This window comes from Hyperolius riggenbachi, chromosome 7, assembly GCF_040937935.1.
Source record: "Hyperolius riggenbachi isolate aHypRig1 chromosome 7, aHypRig1.pri, whole genome shotgun sequence".
Lineage (NCBI taxonomy): Eukaryota > Metazoa > Chordata > Amphibia > Anura > Hyperoliidae > Hyperolius > Hyperolius riggenbachi.
Window position 1 is genome coordinate 51,831,477 of NC_090652.1, and position 24,146 is coordinate 51,855,622.

The 24,146-nt window shown below is 46.0% G+C and overlaps 1 protein-coding gene across 3 annotated transcripts in view; it reads right to left on the reverse strand.

Annotated features, from left to right (window-relative positions):
• The window catches only part of LOC137524316 (coagulation factor XIII B chain-like), a 177,797-nt gene that overhangs the window by 86,043 nt on the left and 67,608 nt on the right, over positions 1 to 24,146 (reverse strand). For 2 of the 3 annotated variants that reach the window (XM_068244040.1, XM_068244038.1), the window contains exons 10-12: positions 21,648 to 21,767; positions 5,357 to 5,473; positions 3,798 to 3,914 (exon numbers count right to left, since the gene is read on the reverse strand). In XM_068244040.1, coding sequence (XP_068100141.1) covers positions 3,798 to 3,914; positions 5,357 to 5,473; positions 21,648 to 21,767 — 354 coding nt within the window. The remainder of the gene's footprint in view (positions 1 to 3,797; positions 3,915 to 5,356; positions 5,474 to 21,647; positions 21,768 to 24,146) is intronic. The other variant, XM_068244039.1, reaches the window with a different exon arrangement.

Here is a 24,146-nt window from a genome sequence, read left to right on the forward strand (position 1 = left end):
GGGGGAGTAAAAAAAGCACAAAGGGGGCAGAAGGAAGCAAAGGAAGAAAGTAGGAGGCACAAAGGGGAACAGAAGGATGCACAAAGAGAGACAGAAGGAGGCACAACAGGGTGACAGAAGGTAGAGGGGGATGTAAGTAGGCACAGGGCGACAGAAGCAGGCACAAAGGCGCACAGAAGGAGGCACAGGGGGACAAAGGAAGGCACAGGGGACCGAGGTGGCACATGGGGAGTGAAGAGGCATATGGAGACAGAAAGAGGCACATGAGGACAGAAGGAGGCAGAATGGGACTGAAGGAGGAACAGGGGGCAGAGGTAGCACAGGGGGGGCAAAGAAAGGCACAAAGGGACATATGGAGGCACAGGTGGACAGAAGGAGGCAGAGGTGGCACAGGGGGATTGAAGGAGGCACATGGAGACAGAAGGAGGCACAAAGGGAGACAGAGGGACAAACAGGGTGTAAGACATGGCACAAGGGACTGAAGGAGGCACAAAGGGGGGAAAAAGGATGTACAAGGAACAGAGGGACACAGTGGCAGCTGCCTGCAACTTACGCTAAGCAGATGCAGCAGAAGCAAGCAATAGAACACCTGTGGGGGTTGGGCTAAGTTGGGGGTGTGGCTTCACCCAGGGGGCGTGGCTTAATCCAGCAACATGGCGCCCCCAGGACCAATGGCACTACAGGCAATGGCCTGTACTGCCTATGCCTAGAGGCTCCTCTGGCACCTGTCCCTATTCATCACCATGGATGACTTCAAGTTAGCCTGTCTACATAGCTCCCAACTGTCCCACTTTTGGAGGGACAGTCCCTCTTTGGGAACCAAATCCCTCTGATCCTCTTTCTTCTCATGTGTCCTTCTTTCTGTACAGATCTATGTAAACATATGCATTTTTCTACTAAAAATGTGGTCAGTTGGCTCCAAACTGGTTTTTCATCCTTTAATTTGATATATTTCTTAACCAGTTAAGGACCATGGGCTTAAGCCCCTCCCCCCCTTCCAGTGACCAGGCTATTTTTTACAAAATAGGCCACTGCAGCTTTAAGGGCTTGCTGCAGCACTGTACAACTCAGCACACAAGTGATTCCCCCCTCCCTTTTCTGCCCACCAACAAAGCTTTCTGTTGGTGGGCTGTGATTGCTCCTGGGATGTTTTTTTTTTTTTACTACCTCAAGACCGTGTCACGCCATACACATCACCATGTATACACATCACTATGGCAATAGAGTCCTGAGCCCTACTGTCCCAGTATGAAACATATTGTATGGCTCTCACGGAATTACATTTTAAAATATGTGGCATTTATGTCTCTCTCAGCCAAAAAGGTTCCTGACCCCTGGTCTATGGCAACACACATATTTTAAACTGTTTTGCAATGCGCATGCGTAGAACCACATTTTTTCGGGACACTTGCTTGCCATACCAGTTAGCAGTAGAAAGCCTCATTGAGTGTCTGATTTGCATACATGAATTGCATTAATGAGTATTAGCGCAGGTATATCTACGAGGCTTATTTTTAGCGATCATTGCACTGCAATGAAAACACTGGTTGCTGATGTGAGACCAGCCCCAAGATTGGGCTTCATGGTACATGGATTTGGGAGTTGAGGTGGGTGGTGGGCAAGAGATGAGAGTATGAGACCAGCTGGACTCACATTGTGCCCACCATCCACCTCCACTCCTGGATTAATGTACCACAAAATTTGATTATTGCCTAGTCGCTTTGTTACACATGTAAAATATTTCCATTAAAAAAGGAAAGTGACAAAGGGAAGGTGCCCAATCTTTACACTTTTTGTAATACGTTGCATCTTCTTTCTTACCCTCTAGCACAGGTTTGGAGAACAGCTGTCATGGAGGACTACCACTGATGCAGTGAGGCCTTTCCATCTTTTTATGCTGATTTACTTTATTACTCAAGGGAATGCTGCATAACGCTTCTTCGGTGACTGTTTAATTCATGAAAATGCAAGCAAAAATGCAAGTTTAGAAACATTGCTTACCTAGGGAGAGAGAAGCCTGGGGGCATGACCTGCATGGAGACTTGAATAGACAAGTCTCTTACAGCTCCACTGCCCAGCACTTCAACAATAGGCTTTTTAGCCATAACTGCTATCTAAATTCTACCAAAACAATCATCTTTAGAAGGTGCCACCACCATAGACCAACCTGGACTGGTACTCCCCGCCACCGGAGGATTTGGACAGTGACAGCCCCCCCCTCCTCCCCCCTGAAGGCTGCAGAAGCCACGTGGCATAAGAAAACTTTGGAGCCCTTCTCCCCCTAAAGCACCTAGGACATGTCCTCAAAAGGTAGACACAACAGGGAAAAGAGGGACAGGTGCAGATCCCCGGACAGGTCACCCCAGAGAAACAGTTCTAAAACAAAAGGGGACAGGCCACGCAACAAGGGAAAAGATCATGATGAGGAATATGAAGAGGAAAACTCCCCTCAAATTAGCATTGCAGACGTTATGGCTGCCAAGCCTGCCATTAAGCAATGCCAGGTGTCCCACACGACCAAGAGTGACAGTTTTAGCATCCTTACAGATGAGTTATTCAAAACTAGAGAGAGGGTTGGAGAATTAGAGGGCCTCATGTCCAATGTTGAGGACACCTCCTGGGCACATAATATAGCCATTTCTGCAATGCACAAGCAAATAAAAGCCCTGATGAGAATAGCACTCGGGGGTAGAGATAGAACCAGGCATACCTGTATACATGGGGCTTACCTGAGGGTGCTTATGCCTCTGTATATGTTGAGGTGCTGCTGCTCAAAAAGTTTCTCCCACTGAAACGTTGTCTAAACTATTTTTGAAAGAACAGGCTCATCATATGCCTGCTAAGTGGTACCTCCCAGGTGCTCCTCCAAGACTCTTGATTATGATGGCCACACTTTTTTATGACCTTTGCAAGATTTGCATCCATGCCATGATGGTCACCAAGGGGAGTCAAGGGGAGGGATGTTAACTCCCTCCTGACTGCCTAACATTGATCGGCTGTGGAAAGGTGGTGCCACCAGGACTGCCAGGTCCTGAAGTTGGAGATTAGCAGGGAATGCATGCACATATGTGCATTTTCCCTGCCGTGACGCAGAGCAGGAATCCATATTCAGCCTGCCAACCATGGTTGGAGCTGGGGAAAAAAACTGTTATTTTCATTTGTTCAGTGCTGCGATCTAGCGCAGTGATGTACAGGGGGCAGCATTGTCACTTAGCTGTTCCCAGGAGTAGCTCACAATCTAATCCCTCTCATAGCTGATGCCTATGAGAGGTGATTTTAATGTAAAGCTCTCAGGGTAGAGAGGGGATAAAAAGGATTTTTTAGTTGAAAAAAAAATAACTTTTAAAATTATTAATAATAATAATAATAAAAAATTGCAGCAGCAATCCCAGACCACCAAAAAATTGCTCTATTTGTGGGAAGAAAAGGAGGTAAAATTCATTTGGGTGATAAGTTGCATAGCCGAGCAATAAATCGTTAAAGCGGTGAACTGTAAAAAAATTGCCTGATCACTAGGGGGCATAAATCTATGGTCCTTGAGTGGTTAATATTGGGGGGAGACACCATAAAAGTTTTAGTGGGGTGGAGGGGCATGATTTGTCGTTAGGCCCCTGAATCCCATGACCTCTTTTGTAACTCTTCTGTTGCCGATTACCAGTATGCCCGCCTCCCCCACCTGTCTCGGAGCCACCAGTCCCACTCTAATGAGTTACATAGTGAGCAGTAGTGTATATATTATTTATCTTATGGTATTTGATTTGGATTAATGGAAAGGCTCAAGCTAATTAAACACCCACCGCAATTTCTTTCATCTGAGTTGTCTCCACAGTCATTATAACCATCACAGTGCCAGCGTCTGGAAATGCATCTCCGGTCATCACATTGGAAAAATGTTTCAGGGCACGTCTGATTTCCTGCAAGAAGCATCAGACGTAGAATATAACTCCACTCCCACATTTATGTACCACAAGTCTGATTATTCCACAGACATTTTGTGACACATGTAAGCTGCACTTTTTCCATTAAACAAGAAAAGTGACAAATGGAAGGCACCTGATCCTCAATCCGTTTGGAAAACGTAGAATCTTCTTTCTTACCCTTTACGGACCACACGTTTGGAGAACAGCTGTCATGGAGGACTACCACTGATGCGGTAAGAACTTTCCATCTTTTCATGCTGATATATACTTTTATTACTCAAGGGAATGCTGCATAATGCTTCTTTAGTGCTTCATATTGCTTCTTCCACTCCTCCCAACAAACCACCATGGCGGCTCCCCTCTGTGCATCCCTCCACTGGCTACCTATACAGTCCAGAATCAGATTCAAGATACTGTGTCTGGCCTACAAATCTGTCCACAAAACCAATTCAACCTACATTTCCAATCTTACTCAGAAGTACACACCTAGCCGCTCACTCCGCTCCTCCAATGAACTTCACCTTACTGCACCCCGCATCATCCAATCCAATGCACGCCTCCAGGACTTCTCAAGAGCTGCTCAAACACTATGGTACTGCCTACCTCCCCCCATTAGTTTCACCCCCTCCTTCAACATCTTCAAGAAGGCCCTGAAAACACACCTTTTCACTCTGGCCTACCCCTCTCCTCCTTATATCTCCTATTGCCTGGTCACTAGGGGGTATAAACCTATGGTCCTCAAGTGGTTAAAGAGACACTGAAGTGAAAAAAATAAATAAAATGAATTGGTTGTGTAGTACGGATAATTACTAGAACATTAGTAAAAAATAAAATATTCTCATATTTTTATTTTCAGTTATATGGTGTTTTATTTTATAACATTGCATCATTCTCTAATATTTGCAGTTTACACACTACTCAGCATCCTAAATGATTTTACAGAGCAGGCCAGTGAACTTTTTAATTGTCCTTTGCAGAGAAAAAGAAAATACAGTTACTGACAGTTGAGATAACAAGCTTCAGGAGACAGAGCCCCCTTCTACTTTGAAAGTCAAGTGGAACTCAATGGTTCTTTTGCATAGATAACAACTGGAGTTTCTTCTTTTTTTATTATTTCTTAGCTGTACTACACATACAAATCATTATATCATATTTTTTTTTCGCTTCAGTGTATCTTTAACATTGTCAGGAGGCACCATCAAACTTTTGCTGGGGGGAGGGGGGGGGGGCATGATTTGTCGTTAGGCCCCTGAATCCCATGACCTCTTTTGTACCTCTTCTGTTGCCGATTACCAGTATGCCTGCCTCCCCCACCTGTCTCGCAGCCACATGTCCCCACTCTAAGGAGTCACATAGTGAACAGTAGTGTATAGATTATTTCTCTTATGGTGTTTTAATTGGATTCATGGAAAGGCTCAAGCTAATTAAACATCCACCGCAATTTCTTTCATCTGAGTTGTCTCCACAGTCATTTGCACCATCACAGTGCCAGCGTCTGGAAATGCATCTCCGGTTATCACATTGGAAAAATGTTTCAGGGCACGTCTGATTTCCTGCAAGAAGAATCAAACATAGAATATAACTCCACTCCCACGTTTATTTACCACAAGTCTGATTATTCCATAGACACTTTCTAACAGATGTAAGCTGCACTTTTTCCATCAAACAAGAAAAGTGACGAATGGAAGGCACCCGATCTCTATTCTGTTTGAAACACATTGAATCTTCTTTCTTACCCTCTATGGAGCACACGTTTGGAGAACAGCTGTTACAGAGGACTACCACTGATATGGTAAGAACTTTCCAACTTTTTATGCTGATATATACTTTTAGTACTCAAGGGAGTACTGCATAATGCTTCGTTAGTGACTGTTCAATGGAAAAAAAAAACCTGAAGAGCAGGGCCGGTTCTAGTAACAGTGGTGCCCCAGGGAAGAATAAATCCGGAGGCCCCCCAATAGACCAAAACGCAGCATTAGGGGGCCTTTTTGCATTCAAATTTCCCTCCTGGTCCCCTGAGCAGGCTGCTGACCCTCCCTCCGAATCACCACCCAACTTAACTGGGCTTCCTGGGGCCCCTGCACAGTCTTTGGCTGTATAGCTTCTCACCTGCCCACCAGCACAGGTGAGACACTACTCTGCCAAAGACTCTGCAGAGGCCTCAGTGAGCAGCAGTTAAGATGGTTAGGTAGATGCCTTGGGGGCTCCTACAGGCTCTGGGGCCCTGGGGCAATTGCCCCCTTTGCCTCTATAGTAGCGCCGGCCCTGCTGAATAGGAAACTTACCTAAGGAGAGTAAAGCTTCTGGGTCCTAATGAGGCTTCCCATGGTGTCCTCTAGTCTCCCGTTGCAGCTTGCGCAAACTCCAGCTGACTGGAGCCATGTTCCTCTTCTGGCAAAATGTGGCCACACCTGTGCAGTAGCACAGCCGTACTCGCATAGGCAAACTATAGCTGCACCCGTGCTTGAAGAGGAGCGTGACCCCGATCAGATCACCGACAAGCCCTTATCGCTGGAAGGTCTGCGAGAGGCAACAAGGGACTGGAGGACACTAGTGATGATCGTAATCAGCTAATTATGATTACACAAGATTTCACTTAAGTTTCCGCACTTACGCCTATATTTAATTACGATTTGTACATTTAATTTATTTCGTATAGTCATTCGTAATTTTGCATAAAATTTTGCGTAATTTTATGCCGACTTTGGCGGTGAATAGCAAAGCCCCCATACATGCCACTGACACCAAAATTGTTACATACCGTATATACTTGAGTATAAGCCGAGTTTTTGAGCCCAAAAAAGTGCCCAAAAGTGGGTGTCTCGGCTTATATTCGAGTCTCTAACAAACAGCAACCCCCCCAAGTGCACCCCCACCTGCCACAGGCTCATTGGAGCTGAGTGGTGACGGCTTTTGTGAGTAAATATTGATTTTCTGTGTGCCGCTGTCCCATTCCGTTCAAGCAGAGCAGAGCGAAGCAGCATGTATAGTGTGCTATGGTGATCAGCCGGTAAGCCTGGCTGCATTGCTCCCACCTGTTGTCTGCTGCCCGGGTCTCGGTATGTATGGTGGCTGCTTCCTCCTGAGTGTCTCCGCTATTCCTCTGTCCCCTCATGTCGCTTTCCCCCGCTGTCAGTGCCTTGGAGCTCGGTCACACAGCACGGGGCAAGGAATCCTCTGTAAACTGTTCGTTGTAGTCTAATTGCTATGACTCCTGCAGTGGCAGATTGGCGCCACTAGAGGGAGCCATAGCAGTAAGACTACGCTATGAGCTCCGAGGCACTGACAGTGGGGGAAAGCGACATGAGGGGACAGAGGAATAGCGGAGACACTCAGGAGGAAGCAGCCACCATACATACCGAGACCCGGGCAGCAGACAACAGGTGGGAGCAATGCAGCCAGGCTTCAGCTCAGATGCCGCCGGCTGCTCCCTAGCACACTATACATGCTGCTTCGCTCTGCTCTGCTTGGAGGGATGGGACGGTGGCACACAGAAAATCAATCTTTACTCACAAAATCCGTCACTACTCAGCTCCAGGTGGTGGTGCACCTTATTACACTGCCAATCAGAAAGCGGACCTGAACTCAGAACTTCCTCTCTGCTCTAAAGGATAAGCAAAAGCATAATAACCTTTAAAGAAAAGCATTTCTTTATTTCAGCTGATACAAATCCCTCAATAGGTCTGCAGTGTGTCTACTTCCTGCTTTCGTGGAAGCAGACATAGGGTTAACATCCAGTGCTTTCAATTGAGGCTGAATTTCTCTCTGTTTTCCTTCTGTCATGCGCAAGAGTTCAGGTCCACTTTCAGCTTATTTCTGCAATCAGACTATTGAGACTCACCAGTAGCTGCTGCATTTCCTACCCCCGGCTTATACTCGCGTCCGTCATTTTTCCCAGAATTTTAAGGTAAAATTTGGGCGGTCGGTTTATACTCGGGTCGGCTTATACTCGAGTATATACGGTATGTTAAAGAGAATAGTGGGTATAAGTCATCCCCCCCCCCCCCCCCAAAAAAAAAAAAATACCTTGTAGTTTTTGAGAAAATCGATTTTAAAAATGCAAAGAAAAAATAGTTTTTAAAGTCAGAAAAAGAACAGTTTAAATATACATTTTTCTTTGCATTTTAAAAATCAATAAAAGCAAGTTTGGCAGCCACAGCACGTATGGAGGCTTTGCTATTCACTGCCAAAGTCGGCAGAAAATGACACGAAAAACTTGAAAATTACATGAGAAATTACGCAAGATTATGAAATATTACGATTACATATGAAATTAATTACAATTTTCTCTGAAGTTTTGCATTACGATTACGATGCGTAATTGCAAATTGTGATGCGAAAAAATTTCAGCTCACCACTGGAGGACACAAAGGGGAAGTCTCACTAGGATCCAGAGGCTTCCCTCTGCTTAGGTAAGTATGTGATTTTGTAACCGAGCTTTAGCTTGGGTATATGTTAAAATTGTGCAGAGAATTCCCACTGGTCCAGGCAAGCCAGGAAGCCAAGGCAGAAAGTCTCAGTGGGACATTCTGATACATCATTGTGTGGCACAGATACAGTAAGTACAAACTAAAAACTTAGAACAAACAAGCAGACATATCTACCAGCTAAATAGCTATATTGCGAATTATCAATGAGGTCAGGGGAAAGGTCAACGACCTAAAGCAATTCAATATACTCAACTACAAAGATAAGACCACCTGACATATATAATTTTTAGTAAGGAATGAGAAAAATGTGATTCAAAAGTACAAGTAAATGCAAATGTCTTTATTAATTGCCACCACAAAAATTGAAAACAATTTAAAAACATTACAGCAAAACTGGGCCAAAAAGATCGCTGTTATAAGAATTATATATAGAGCCTGGTGTAAACAATAATTAACATATGAGAATGTGTCACACCTGGGAGTCTCTGCTATAAGGTAAGTCATAGTGTCACAGCACAGTAAATAATAACCTATGCAAATACACTGTGTCACAGAGAGAGAGTCCACAGGGGAGGCACATATGGGACAATCCTAGTACATATAATCAAAAGAAGCCCAAATCAGTTACTAATAAGGTGCTAGTGCAATAAATATATCATATACAGTGCCCAAAAGTTAATAATGCAACACTCAAAAAAGTAGGCTATAAAATCAATAGGAACAATAGTAAGATAGAAAATATTAGCAGCATGAGATATAGTGAGAAATAGCAGCAATAACGATGAGGTAGTGTAGTGAGCAATAGAATAGATAGAGAGAGAGCACAAGGCTCATAGTGAGAAAAAAAGTCTGTGATATAACACAAGGCTCACCAGTTAGGAATAGTCAAGAGGCTCAGGATGGCTGAAATGCATGCTGCCCGCGCTGTATTTATTGCACTAGCAATTTATTAGTAACTGATTTGGGCTTCTTTTGATTATATGTACTAGGATTGTCCCATATGTGCCTCCCCTGTGGACTCTCTCTCTGTGACACAGTGTATTTACATAGGTTATTATTTACTGTGCTGTGACACTATGACTTACCTTATAGCAGAGACTCCCAGGTGTGACACATTCTCATATGTTAATTATTGTTTACACCAGGCTCTATATATAATTCTTATAACAACAATCTTTTTGGTCCAGTTTTGCTGTAATGTTTTTAAATAGTTTTTATTTTTTGTGGTGGCAATCAATAAAGACATTTGCATTTACTTGTACCTTTGAATCACATTTTGCTCATTCCTTACTATAAATGATCTATGTCAGGTGGTCTTATCTTTGTAGTTGAGTACAGTAAGTACAAACTTCAGGGATGTGTTCTGCAACCAGACCTGAAGAGATACAGGAGAAACGAAGAGTTCAAAGCAAGTTCAAAATACAGGCAGATGATGGTGAGGGATGGCAATGCTTTGGAGAACTCATGGAGAAGCATGTGATCAGTTTGATCAGCTGATAGATGCTGTACATATGTCTCCCTTCCTTTACTCTCTATTTATTCATCCCTCCATCCATCCATTATCTATATCTATCTATCCTGAGAAGGGCAGTGTCATCTGGCTAAAGGGAGCCCAGAAGTGGAGTTACCTATACTGAAGGGGTGGCATGTGAGATACAAAAGTGACATGAATGTCTAATTGATTGATTGATTGATTGATTGATTGATTGATTAATTGACAAGAAATTACTGTTCACGGTATATATGTTAGCTTCTTTTAGTATTGGATGTTCTATGATAGTTCATTACAACACTGGCAGTTATAATTCAGAATAACACATTTGTTCATTCTCATTAAAAACTGGCTATGAGATGCTTCTAACCATAACACTCTCATGGAAGATTGACCATGAGTGTTGCTATCTAACACATACACAGATAACTTTTCATAACATTCTCATGGAAGACTAACCATGGGAATTTTGCTATCTACAACACTAGTCAAAATATGAGATGATGTGCAAGTTCTCACATAAACAAAAATAGTCAGACGTGTTCTGTGACGCTTCTAAAGCATGTTGTGATCGCGCAGTCATGTGTCTTGTCTGCACAGGCGCACTAATACAAGCACATGGTGATCACACACCCTTATCTGCGCAGACATTGAATTCTGTCTATATAAAGGAGGTAAAATACTTTCGTGTTGGGGCTTTTGAAGGAAAGCAGATGTGCCGTCCGTTTGAGTCGCCAGGTATTTTCCCCTCCAAGGTCGCTGAGGTCCCCCAATCTACTCTGGGTGATGTTACACAATACTGGGTAAGAATATTGGTACTCACTAATTACTTAAATACAATTTAACTATGATTCTGCAAGCCTAGACGATTATTATAACAGGATTGTAGCTCAATAAATATTATTATTGAACCTTTCCTCTTGTTTTGCTGCAATTATTTTACCCACTACGGTGGTGAGCGAAGTTAGAGGGTTTAAAAACCCTTCCCGTGAGGCAAAACAGCATGTTCTACTTATACTGTAGGGGAATATCTGGCTACCTGTAATGGATGGGCTCCAGTTTACTACACTTTTTTCTGTTTACTGCACTTACATCTGGCTACTTATACTTAAAGGGGGTGAGGCATTTGTCTAACTTTATGGAGGGGGGACATCTCTGGCTACCTATACTGATGAGGGCGATCTGGCTATGTATACTGGGTGCATCTGGCTACCTACAGTCAGCTGCTCTTGCTGGAATTATAAGGTGTGCACATGCATGTGTGTGTCTTGGTTGGGATACTTTTTTCAGGGGCGGTTGGTGATAGTGGGCCTTGGTGGCGAAAAGTACAAATCCGGCCCTGTGTGTCACTGAGATCTGAGCATTTGGCATGGAGTGTCAAACTTCAAAAAGGTTGGGAAAGACTTTCCTAGGAGAAAAGGTGAATTGCGTGTGTGTGTGTTTGTGTGTGTGTGTGTGTGTGTGTGTGTGTGTGTGTGCGTGTGTGTGCGCGCGCAGGCGCAGAGGATGAAGGGGGAGGGGGGGGCACCAAACTCAGGGCGCTGTGAAACCTAAAGCCTGGATGCTATCAGCACAAGAAGGAAAACACAGAAAATATGCAGCATGTAGGACCACTTAAAAATCAGAATAGATTAAAAATCGAAATTGCATGTAAAATCAGATCAAAATCTCAAATCGGAACCACATGTTCTGTGCAAGAGGCCTTAGTCTGTGTAGGGAGAGGGGATGCTGCTGCTGGTGGTACAGGGACAGTGTTAGGGAGGCTGAATTGCACATATTGTGCTGTGTAGCTGCTCTGCTACTCCAGGTGCACCAGCTAGGATAGCGAGCTCCAATAAAATCTTTTGAGAACTCATCTGACTAGATAGGCTGTATATTGTGCTGTGTGGTTGCTTCTTAGTTCTTAGGTGCTGTGCTTCTTGTAGTGCCCCAGCTAGGGACACTCCAATAGTCTTCATCCTGATCACATAAGCCATTTTTTTTGTATTGACATTGACCCTACTGTGTGCTGTACTGACATTTTTGCAGTTTGATGTGTGCTGTAGCAGCCAGAGGCATAGCTAGACTTAACAGGGACCCCTGCAAAATGATAGCATGGGGCCCCCTTGGTCCCCGAACCCCATGAGAGTCACAAGATCGGGAGCCAGTGAATGGCAGCAGGGACTCCCAGGGAGTGTTCTGCTATGAAGCAGTGTCTATAAGCAGGGAAAAATGAGAGACGCTCCCACTACTTGCTACTCTGCATGGTGGGAGGAGGTGGCAGGGATGTTTTTGTGTGAGCAAACAGGGACTTCTTTTGGTAACTGGCTGCACTGAGGAGTGGATGGAGGAGGGCCCCCAATGCCTCTGGGCTTCCCTGCGATGGTAGGGGTCACAGGGGTGATTGCTACGCCCATGTATCTGCCCCCTAAATCTATATTTGCCATTCATTTCATAATCTTTCATAATCTTTCTTTAAAGGGAAGGTTCAGGGAGGGGATTAAAAAATAAAAATAAATTTCCACTTACCGGGGGCTTCCTCCAGCCCGTGGCAGGCAGGAGGTGCCCTCGCCGCCACTCCGCAGGCTCCCGGTGGTCTCCGGTGCCCGACCCGACCTGGCCAGGCCGGCTGCCAGGTCGGGCTCTTCTGCGCTCCATTTCCTGACACTTCTGCGTCCCACGCCGGCGCGCTGACGTCATCGGACGTCCGCCGGGCTGTACTGCGCATGCAGAAGTGCCAGGAAACGGAGCGCAGAAGAGCCCGACCTGGCAGCCGGCCAGGTAAGTGGAAATTTATTTTTGTTTTTTTAATCCCCTCCCTGAACCTTCCCTTTAACAACTTCACCCTACAGCCCATTTTACCTTACTACCAAAAGCCATTTTTACCTGTCAGCACTCCTTCCATTCCTTTGGCCATAACTTTATCACTGCTTCTCACACCTGAATTATATACATCTTATTTTTTTGCTGCAAATTAGGCTTTTTGTGGGTGATACTTGTTTTCAGTAATTAATTTATTTTCTATGCATTTTATAGGCAAAAACAAGAATAAAAAAGGAAAAAATATACTACAGTATTTCTCCAATTCCATACTCTATAGTTTTAAAATAACCACTTCAGCCCCACAGTGTCGAAAACCTTATGCATCCGAGCAATGTTCACCTCCCATTCATTTGCCAATAACTTTATCACTACTTATCACAATGAATTGATCTATATCTCGTTTTTACGCCACTAATTAGGCTTTCTTTGGGTGGTACATTTTGCTAAGAATTTTTTTTTTTCGAAATCCATTTTAACAGGAAGATTAAGAAAGAAATAATAAATAAATCATTATTTCTCAGTTTTTGCCCATTATAGTTTGGAATTAATATATACTACTGTAATTAAAACTCATGCATTTTATTTGCCCATTTGTCCCGGGTATTATTACACCATTTAAATGATGTCCCTATCACAATTTATGGCGCCGATATTTTATTTAGAAATAAAGGGGCATTTTTTCAATTTGCGTCCATCACTATTTACAAGCTTATAATTAAAAAAAAATATATAATAATATACTCTCTTGACATGCATATTTAAAAAGTTCAGACCCTTAGGTAATTATTTCTGTTGTTTTTTCAATTGTAATTTTTTCCGTTTTTTTTTAATTAAAAATGTATTTGGGTAATTTTTGGTGTAGGAAGGAAACAGCTAATTTTAAATGCAATATAATGTAATTGTGTAATAAAAATGTATGTGGGTGTAGTTTACTATTTGGTCAAAATATGGCCACAGTCAAAAAAGTCCTGGATGCAAGCAATCTTGCATCCAGGAAATAGAAAGAGGACGGGAATATATATATTTATTTTTTGCAGAAAGACTGATGATAAGAGATTGTCGGTTTTTCTGTGGGGGACTTAGATTGGTGAATGGGAACTATATCTCATTCACTGATTGGGGGGGAACTAACGGCAGGCGATGGGAGCACGCACAATTGCGCGCACAGTGCAGCAGCAGAAGCACAGCCTATCTGGACGAACATACTCGTCCAGATAGGCCCGACTGGATAAGCAATACTACTATAAAAAAAAAAAAAAAGATGCCCTTTATTCCCAGCTATCACAACATTTAAAGTATGCTCCTAGAACAATGTATGCCGGAAATATAGTATTTTAAAGTAAATGTGTATTTTTAAGTTTTTTTTTTTTTTTTTTGTGTCCGGTCGATTGCAAGCTCTTATGTACTGAAATAACAGTAATATACCCTCATGAAATACATATTAAACAAAAGTTGAGTCCCTAAGGCAACTAATAAATTATTTTTTTAACTGTTTTTTTTTTAATGTGATTTTTTGGTAACTGGGGTGGGGGCTTTCAAAGGGATTCATTGTATTTGTATTATTGTTCTAATGAAAAATGTGTGGTGTGTGTAATTTAACTTTTCACCGCTAGATGCCACTTGAAACACTACCCTCGTTTTCTAGGATGTGTGTATTTATTTATTTTATTTTTACTTTACTCTTGTTCCGTCTTTATGAATGGGAATGGCCATGACCCCTGATCGGGGATTGAGGGACCAGAGTGGCACATAAATGTTCAAGGAAGACACTCAGACAGAAGTCCCCAGGTCAACACAAGGTATAATGTCCCTGCTGCTGCAGCCTTCTGTGAGTTTCAAGCTGTAAATGATGATGATGATGATGAGGGTGATGAAGGAGGGGGAGCGCACATGGTGGACCCAGGTTAAGGAAGGGGGGATTCCTGCTGAGCTTAAGCTGAAGGGGGAGTGCACATGGGGGACCCAGGTGAGGGGGGGGGGTTCCTGCTGAGCTTAAGCTGCAGGGGGAGCGCACATGGGGGACCCAGGTGAGGGGGGGTCCGCCCCTCCTCCGCCCCTGTGCCCAATACCCCCTTCCTGTCCTCTACCCCCTTATGCGGCGTATGCTACGCCACGGGTCGGCTAGTCTGATATATTACTGTCTTTATTGTGTTACTTTGCTGGTGTCCAGAGGTTAGCAATATATCGGATTATCGGTGATACTGCAGATCATCAATAATCGGGTATATACAGTATCTGCATTTTTGGTGATACTGCAGATCGCCAATAATCAGATTCTCTCTGCGTGCTGACACCGATCATGACAGAACAGCAGACCATTGGTATGGAAGCACTACGCAGTCAGATCGAGACTCTAACCACCTCGCTTAATAACCTCATCGAGGTGGTTAATACACAACAGACTCAGATCAACCAGTTGGCTGGGTCTGTACGGGTCTTGCAGACGACTGTGGCCACAGTGCCATCCCCTCCGGTCACAGATCTCCGCATGTCAGTGCCCGAAAAGTTTTCAGGGCAAAGATCTGACTTCCAGAATTTTCGTAACCGGGTTTTATCTTATTTTGAGTTACGACCTACCCAGTCAGGCTCTGAGCAGCAAAGGGTGACTTTTATCAAGACCTTATTGTCCGAGGATTCGCAAACCTGGGCATATGGTCTTCCACCCGAGGATACGGCCCTCAAGTCAGTTGAGGAATTTTTCAAATCAATGGCTATAATTTATGATGATCCGGATGCATCGATCACTGCCGAGAGGAAGCTCAAGACTCTCAGGCAGGGTCGAGACACGGTTGAGGTTTACGCGGCAGAGTTCAGAAAGTGGGCTGTGTCATCTAGGTGGGGGTCTTAAGTCTTGTTAGACTGTTTTCTGTCAGGCCTATCAGACTCAGTCTCTGAATTAATGCTGGGACACCCAGAGTCCAAGTCTGTGGATGACGCCATTTCTTTGGCAATACGGGCAGACTGCAGATTGCGCTATCTGCGCCAATCGAGAGGCAAGAATGCAGTGAGAGTTTTTTCTCATGCGTCCCCATCGCCTGCTCCTTCTACCGACGAACCAATGCAAATCGGACATTCTCGGTTGACCCGACCCGAGAAAGAGCGGAGAAGGGCAGAGAACCTTTGTCTATATTGTGCAGAGCAGGGTCATATTGCTCAAAATTGCCCCAGGAAATCGGGAAACGCTGCTGTCTAGGTGTAGTTAGAGGTAATACCCTAGACGCACAGAACTTACCTCTAAATCAGAATAATCGGTTACTTCTCCCGTGTTCCATTTCCTAGGGGAATTTTACTGTTTGTACTGAAGCTTTTGTGGACTCGGGGTCCGCAAACAATTTTATAGACTATGATTTTGTGAAGGGACTGGGGGTTCCCTTACAACCCTTAGACCGACAAATAGTCATCACCGCAGTAGATGACTCTCCTCTACAGTGTAGATCACCTCTCTCTCAGAACCCAAGGTTGTCATGTACGATAGGGGTTCTACATAAGGAGAGCCTACAGTTTCTTGTTTTGCGCATGGCAACCTCCACCGTTATTCTTGGTATGCCCTGGTTACAGCTCCATTCCCCACAGATAGATTGGGCCTCAGGTCAGTTACTCAGCTGGTCACCTTATTGCCATACCCATTGTTTGGGGAGGGTTGCCATATGTGCTGCCATGGTAGAGGTCAAGGGGATACCCACACAGTACGCTGAGTTTGCGGATGTGTTTTGTCCTAAATCTGCTGATAAACTCCCACCACATTGGAGTTTCGATTGTCCTATCGACCTAAGATCTGGTTGTATGCCTCCTAAGGGTCATCTCTAGTGATGGCCCGAACCGTTCGCCTGGCGAACCTTTCTGGGCCTCTTACTACTTCCGGGTCGCATTGACCCGGAGTAGTACGCCTGCGCTTCCCGGCGGAGCGCGTCCTAGATCGCGCTCCCGTTGCCGGGCACTTTCTGCGCATGTGCGTGACGTCATGAGTGACGTCACGCTCATGCGCAGAGAGTGTCCGGCAACAGGAGCGCGATCTAGGACGCGCTCCGCCGGGCAGCGCAGGCGTACTACTCCGGGTCATTGCGACCCGGAAGTAGTAAGAGGCCCAGAGTAGCAGAGCGGTTCGCCGGTGAACGGTTTGGGAACCGTTCGCTACATCTCTAGTCATCTCTATAATCTCTCAGGTACGGAGAAACAGGCAATGCGGGAGTACATTACTGAGAACCTGGCAAAGGGGTTCATCCGCCCTTCTCGGTCACCGGCCGGGGCAGGGTGGCGGGGTTTTTTTTTTTGTTAAAAAGAAAGATGGAGGCCTTAGACCCTGTATTGACTACCTAGGTCTAAACACGATCACCATAAAGAATCGCTATCCATTACCTCTGATAGACGATCTCTTTGGCCAGATTACCAATGCCACTATTTTTTCAAAATTGAACCTACGTGGGGCATACAACCTGATACGCATTAGGGCTGGTGACGAGTGGAAGACGGCCTTCAATACACCCGACGGGCATTACGAGTATCTAGTTATGCCCTTCAGGTTGTGTAACGCCCCGGCCGTCTTCCAGGACTTAATTAACAAGGTTTTCAGGGAGGTGTTGGGGAGGTTTGTCGTGGTATATCTCAATGACATATTGATTTTCTCTCCAAACCTCGTGGAACATCGCAAACATGTCAAATATGTGTTGAAGAGGTTGAGACAAAACCTATTGTATGCAAAACTAGAGAAGTGCCTCTTTGAGGTCACTCGAATTCCTTTTCTGGGATACATCATCTCAACGTCAGGGCTCTCTATGGACCCAGAGAAGGTTTCGGCTGTCCTAGAGTGGCCTCAACCGGTGGGCTTGAAGGCACTTCAGAGATTCCTTGGTTTTGCTAATTACTACCGGAGATTTATTAAGGGATTCTCTTCGGTAGTAGCCCCTCTGACTAGTCTAACCAAGAAAGGGGCTGACCCTTATCAGTGGTCATCGGAGGCCCAGGCCGCATTCAATACCCTGAAGAAACTGTTTTGCTCGGCACCCATACTGAGACATGTTAACATCGCTATTCCCTTCATAGTAGAGGTAGATGCCTCAGAGATCAGGGTGGGGGCTGTGCTGTCTCAGCGCTCGGGTCTGCAGGGCAAGACACATCCTTGTGCCTATTTCTCACGCAGGTTCTCTCCTGCTGAGAGAAACTATGATGTGGGCAACAGGGAACTGTTGGCCATCAAGTTAGCCTTCCAGGAATGGCGCCATTGGCTGGAAGGTGCAGAACACACCATTACTGTATACACTGACCATAAGAACCTGGAGTACATTGAAGGGGCTAAGAGGCTCACTCCTCGTCAGGCCCGCTGGTCCCTATTTTTCTCGCGTTTTAGATTTGTTATCACGTACACTCCAGGTTCCAAGAACATTAAGGCAGATGCTCTCTCCAGTTGTTTTGAACCGGAGACAGCTCAGCCCGCACTCCCCGAGAGCATTGTACCACACAAGGTGGTGCTGGCAGCCACTGAGACCTGGGAGGACTGGGCGGTCACACTGGCGCCTCACCAGCTAGATACCCCAGAAGGGAAACCGGAAGGGGTCCTCTTTGTTCCACTCCCGTTACGTTTGCAAATCATGCAGCTATTCCATGCCCATAAGAACACAGGTCACCCGGGGGTCACCCGCACTCTAGATCTACTCACAAGGTGTGTTTGGTGGCCTTCATTGGCCTCGGATTGCAGGGAATTCGTCAGAGAGTGTGTGGTGTGTGCCAGGAGTAAACCGTCTCGCCAGACTCCAGTAGGTACCTTACAACCCTTGCCAGTTCCAAGTGAACCATGGACCCACCTGTCCATGGACTTAATTGGCGAGCTTCCCAAGTCGGAAGGTATGACTGTGATATGGGTGATCGTGGACAGGTTCAGCAAGATGGCCCACTTTTTTCCTCTTAAAGGATTCCCATCAGCTCAAGACTTAGCCGACCTCTTCATACAGCACGTCTTCCGATTACATGGGTTTTCCGGATGATGTGGTATCGGATAGAGGAGTCCAATTTATATCAAAATTTTGGAGGGCTTTTTGCCATAATTTGGGTACGAACCTGTGCTTCTCGTCTGGGTATCACCCACAGACCAATGGGCAGACCGAGAGGGTTAATCAGGCACTAGAACAATTTCTGAGGTGCTATGTGGCAGATTCACAAACGGAATGGGTTAAAATCCTACCCTTTGCTGAGTTTGCACACAACAACCTGAGAAGCGCTTCAACGGGCTTGTCCCCTTTTCAGGTTGTGTCAGGAAGGTCTCCTAAATTTTCCCCATTGCCGGTGTGCTCCTCTCCCTTCCCAGCCCTGGAAGAGTGGCAGAAGGTTTTAAAGAAACTTTGGGGACAAGTAAAGGAGAATTTAGGAGTAGCCTTCCAGAATCAAAAGAAACAGCCGACAAGAGACGGTCTGTTGAGTGGCACTTTTCTCCTGGAGACATGGTGTGGGTGTCAACAAGACATTTGGCACTCAGACAACCGTCCACCAAGTTGGGGCCCAAGTTCATAGGGCCTTATCCGGTGGCCAAAAAGATCAATCATATGTGATTGATCTCCCAGCCAGCAGGAGAGGTGGGATATCGTTCCATGTTTCTTTGTTGAAACCAGCAGTATATGTGGATTCCTCCCCCCACCCCCCAGTGATAGTGGAGGGCCAGACAGAGTATGAGGTTGGGAAAATTTTGGATTCCCGGCTGGTACAGAATTCCGTACAGTATCTGGTCCATTGGAAAGGGTATGGGGTGGAGGACAGATCTTGGGTACCAGAGAATCGCATGCATGCTGAGAAATTAAAGAAGAGGTTTCATCAGTCACATCCAGAGAAACCGGGTGGAAAGTGTCCAGAGTTCACTCCTCAAGAGGGGGCTACTGTGAGGGATAGAGGACCCGCTGCCAGCAGGCATGAGGCAGCGGGCTCCGCTCCCCGGACTCCCACCGCCGGCGTGCCGCCGAGTGGTGCTGTGCGGTCGGCGGAGACCGTATGCTCGGCGGACTCCGCCGCGCAGTTTCCTCCTATGGGGTCTCCTTCGCCGGCACTTACCCGGCGCTTGGCGCGCGCTAGGAGACAGGTACTTTATCGTTCCCGAAGAGGAGTCAGCTGACCAGGCTGGTCAGCTGACTCCAGCAGGGCCAGGGATTGGCTGGGCGGCTGGGGGACACTGCTAGAGCGTTCCCCAGCATAAAAGGAGCTGGCTGTCAGTTGCTCCTTGTCTGCTGTCGTGAAAACACTTCTGTGTTAGCGCTCAGACCTTAGTGCAGTGCCCTGGTGTTGATACTAAGGATTTCACACCTTAGCTTAGGATTGTTATTGTATATTGATCTGTGTTTTGACTCTGGCTATCCCTGACTACTCTATCTCTTGCTGATCTTGTACCTTTGCCTATCTGATCCTTGTTGCCGACCTCTGCCTGTTTAACGTTTACTCTTCTGCCTTCCGCTCCTGTACTGCAGCTGACATCTCTGTTGCCGAACCCTTGCCTGTCTGACCTTTCTCCCTTCAGTGGAACGTCTCCCACTGGAGGGTTATGTCTGAGGCTTGCCTCTCCGAGACGCCTGCCCCGAGCAGACAATTACTGCTGGGGGTCAAGATTCCTCACTCAGCCTGGTTAGAGGATCTCACTTACGGGGTTCCCATTCAGAGGTAACCACACCTCTGAGGAATTACCATGTGGTGGACATTTCCACACTATCTGATATATTACTGTCGTTATTTTGCTGGTGCCCAGAGGTTAGCAATATATCGGATTATCGGTGATACTGCAGATCATCAATAATCGGGTATATATCTGCATTTTTGGTGATACTGCAGATCGCCAATAATCAGATTCTCTCTGCCTGCTGACACCGATCATGACAGTCCTACTTTGATTGGCTTTACTTTCCTTCATCCACACAAAAAATAGTTGTTATTATTAGCAGTGGCATAGCTAAGGAGCTATGGGCCCCGGTGCAAGTTTTACATCCCCCCCCCCCCCCCAAGCTCTGTATACATAACAAATTTGATAAAAGAACTCTTGCACCTAAGCTAATTCTTTTATCAAATTTGTTTGTGTATTTGTTGGGCCAAGGAACGCCAGCCCATCTTCTCTTTGCAGCCTATTTTTATTTATTTTTTATTTACTTATTAGAATTTAAGCGATGCAATCTATTTTTTATTTCTGTATACATAACAATTGGTATGGCACACCAAAACCTGCCAGGGACAACCACAGTGTCAGAGTTGCAAGAAGGGGATGAGGAACAGTGTATTAAGGATAACTACTATTCAAAGCATTTATAGAAGTGATTACCATCACAGGACCAATAGAGAGCTAATACTGTGGTAGAGGGTGGGCCTTTCAGGGCCTCTCTGGCCCAAGTGCCCAATGCAGTCACTACCTCTGCACCCCTTATTGCTACGCCACTGGTTATTAACATTATTACACTGGTGCATGTCAAATGTTCCAAGCCTCATGTCCACGCTGGCCAAAATGCACAGTTTTATTTCTCCATCTTCTACCACCCAGCCACCCACTACGTTGCTTGGTCCAACTTTGATTGGCTTTACTCTAAAAAAATATGTTCTTACCCTGGCACATGCCAGTTACTTCTGGACTTTGTGTCTTACAGGGGCGTAGGAATAGGCCCTACGGAAGTGACGTCAGCCGCTAGAGGGAGAAGTCTCCGATGGAACGCACGGAAGCAGGTATGTATCTGCCCGCCGCTCGCTGCCCACCACAGCCCCACAGACACTTACGAGCTGGAGGGGAGCGCAGAGGGGAGAGCCCCGAGGTGAGGGAGAGGGGGGAACTACCCCTCTCCCCGCCGACTGTGGGCAAGGCTTTCCCCTCATGCTGCCACCCCTCCAGCACCCACAAAATGGCCGCGAGCGGGCCCCGGGGGGGGGGGGGGGCCCGCTCAGAAAATCTGCAGGGGGGCCCGGTGGGGCCTAGTTACGCCCCTGGTGTCTTACATAGGCTAAAAGTAAAAACATTTACAGTATATATTTAAACAAGAATCTTCACACACTCACCACAGTCCTGTTCATCAGATCTGTCCCCGCAGTCATCAGAGCCATCACACTTCTTGCTTAGAGGAATGCATCTTTGATTTTTACAGGAAAATTCTTTTTCTGGATCACATTCTTTTTGCTCTGCAAATTCAAATCATGCAGGTTTAGGTTCTCTCAGAATTCAAATGCTGGCCTCATCAGAGGTGGCGACTTTAACCAGAACACTTTCCAACCGTTATTTATTTGAAAGGAGCCATCCAAAGTACAGTACGTATGTTTGTTGAGTTGGTATAGATTGAGCATGTGTAGCATGTAACATCATATGTTAAAATTGTGAGCCATTATTTACAGTAGCTGCTAACTCGCTGCTTGAACAGATCAAGTCTGGCTTTCACTCTTTTTTTTTTTTTTTACAATCATAATTTTTATTGGGTCAACTAGTGTTGGGCGAACACCTAGATGTTCGGGTTCGCGAACGTTCGCCGAACATCGCCGCGATGTTCGGGTGTTCGCGCCGAACTCCGAACATAATGGAAGTCAATGGGGACCCGAACTTTCGTGCTTTGTAAAGCTTCCTTACATGCTACATACCCCAAATTAGCAGGGTATGTGCACCTTGGGAGTGGGTACAAGGGGGAAAAAAATATTTGAAAAAGAGCTTATAGTTTTTGAGAAAATTTATTGTAAAGTTTCAAAGGAAAAACTGTCTTTTAAATGTGGAGAATGTCATGTTTCTTTGCACAGGTAACATGCTTTTTGTCGCCATGCAGACATAAGTGTAATACAGAGAAGAGGTTCCAGGAAAAGGGACCGGTAACGCTAACCCAGCACCAGCAGCAGCACACGTGATGGAACAGGAGGAGGTGCAGGAGGAGAAGGCCACGCTTTGTGAGACACAACAACCCAGGCCTTGCATGAGGACAAGAAGCGTGCGGATAGCATGCTTTGTACCGCCATGCAGTCATAAATGTAATAAAGATAAGAGGTTCAATAAACAGGGACCGGGCGGCAACGCTAACCCAGCAGCAGCAGACGTGATGGAACAGGAGGAGGCGCAGGAGGAGAAGGCCACGCTTTGTGAGACACAACAACCCAGGCCTTGCATGAGGACAAAAAGCGTGCGGATAGCATGCTTTTTACCGCCATGCATGCAGTCATAAATGTAATAAAGATAAGAGGTTCCATAAACAGGGACCGGGCGGCAACGCTAACCCAGCAGCAGCACACGTGATGGAACAGGAGGAGGCGCAGGAGGAGAAGGCCACGCTTTGTGAGACACAACAACCCAGGCCTTGCATGAGGACAAGAAGCGTGCGGATAGCATGCTTTGTACCGCCATGCAGTCATAAATGTAATAAAGATAAGAGGTTCAATAAACAGGGACCGGGCGGCAACGCTAACCCAGCAGCAGCAGACATGATGGAACAGGAGGAGGCACAGGAGGAGAAGGCCACGCTTTGTGAGACACAACAACCCAGGCCTTGCATGAGGACAAAAAGCGTGCGGATAGCATGCTTTTTACCGCCATGCATGCAGTCATAAATGTAATAAAGATAAGAGGTTCCATAAACAGGGACCGGGCGGCAACGCTAACCCAGCAGCAGCACACGTGATGGAACAGGAGGAGGCGCAGGAGGAGAAGGCCACGCTTTGTGAGACACAACAACCCAGGCCTTGCATGAGGACAAGAAGCGTGCGGATAGCATGCTTTGTACCGCCATGCAGTCATAAATGTAATAAAGATAAGAGGTTCAATAAACAGGGACCGGGCGGCAACGCTAAGCCAGCAGCAGCAGATGTGATGGAACAGGAGGAGGCGCAGGAGGAGAAGGCCACGCTTTGTGAGACACAACAACCCAGGCCTTGCATGAGGACAAAAAAGCGTGCGGATAGCATGCTTTTTACCGCCATGCATGCAGTCATAAATGTAATAAAGATAAGAGGTTCCATAAACAGGGACCGGCAACGCTAACCCAGCAGCAGCAGCACATGTGATGGAACAGGAGCAGGCGCAGGAGGAGAAGGCCATGCTTTTTGAGACACAACAACACAGGCCTTGCATGAGGACAAAAAGCGTGCGGATATAGCAGCAATGCTTTATGCCGCCATGCAGTCATAAATGTAATACAGATGAGAGGTTCAATAAACCGGGACCGGAAACGCTAAACCATCCCAGATGTTCATTGGTCATGTTACTTGGTTGGGGTCCTGGAGTGTTGCGTAGTCGTATCCAATCCAGGATTGATTCATTTTAATTTGAGTCAGACGGTCTGCATTTTCTGTGGAGAGGCGGATACGCCGATCTGTGACGATGCCTCCGGCAGCACTGAAACAGCGTTCCGACATAACGCTGGCTGCCGGGCAAGCCAGCACCTCTATTGCGTACATTGCCAGTTTGTGCCAGGTGTCTAGCTTCATGCCCGGTTTCAGGTCCAGCGGTGCCAGCCACAAATCCGTCTGTTCCTTTATTCCCCTCCAAATTTCCTCCCCTGTGTGCTGCTTATCCCCAAGGCAGATCAG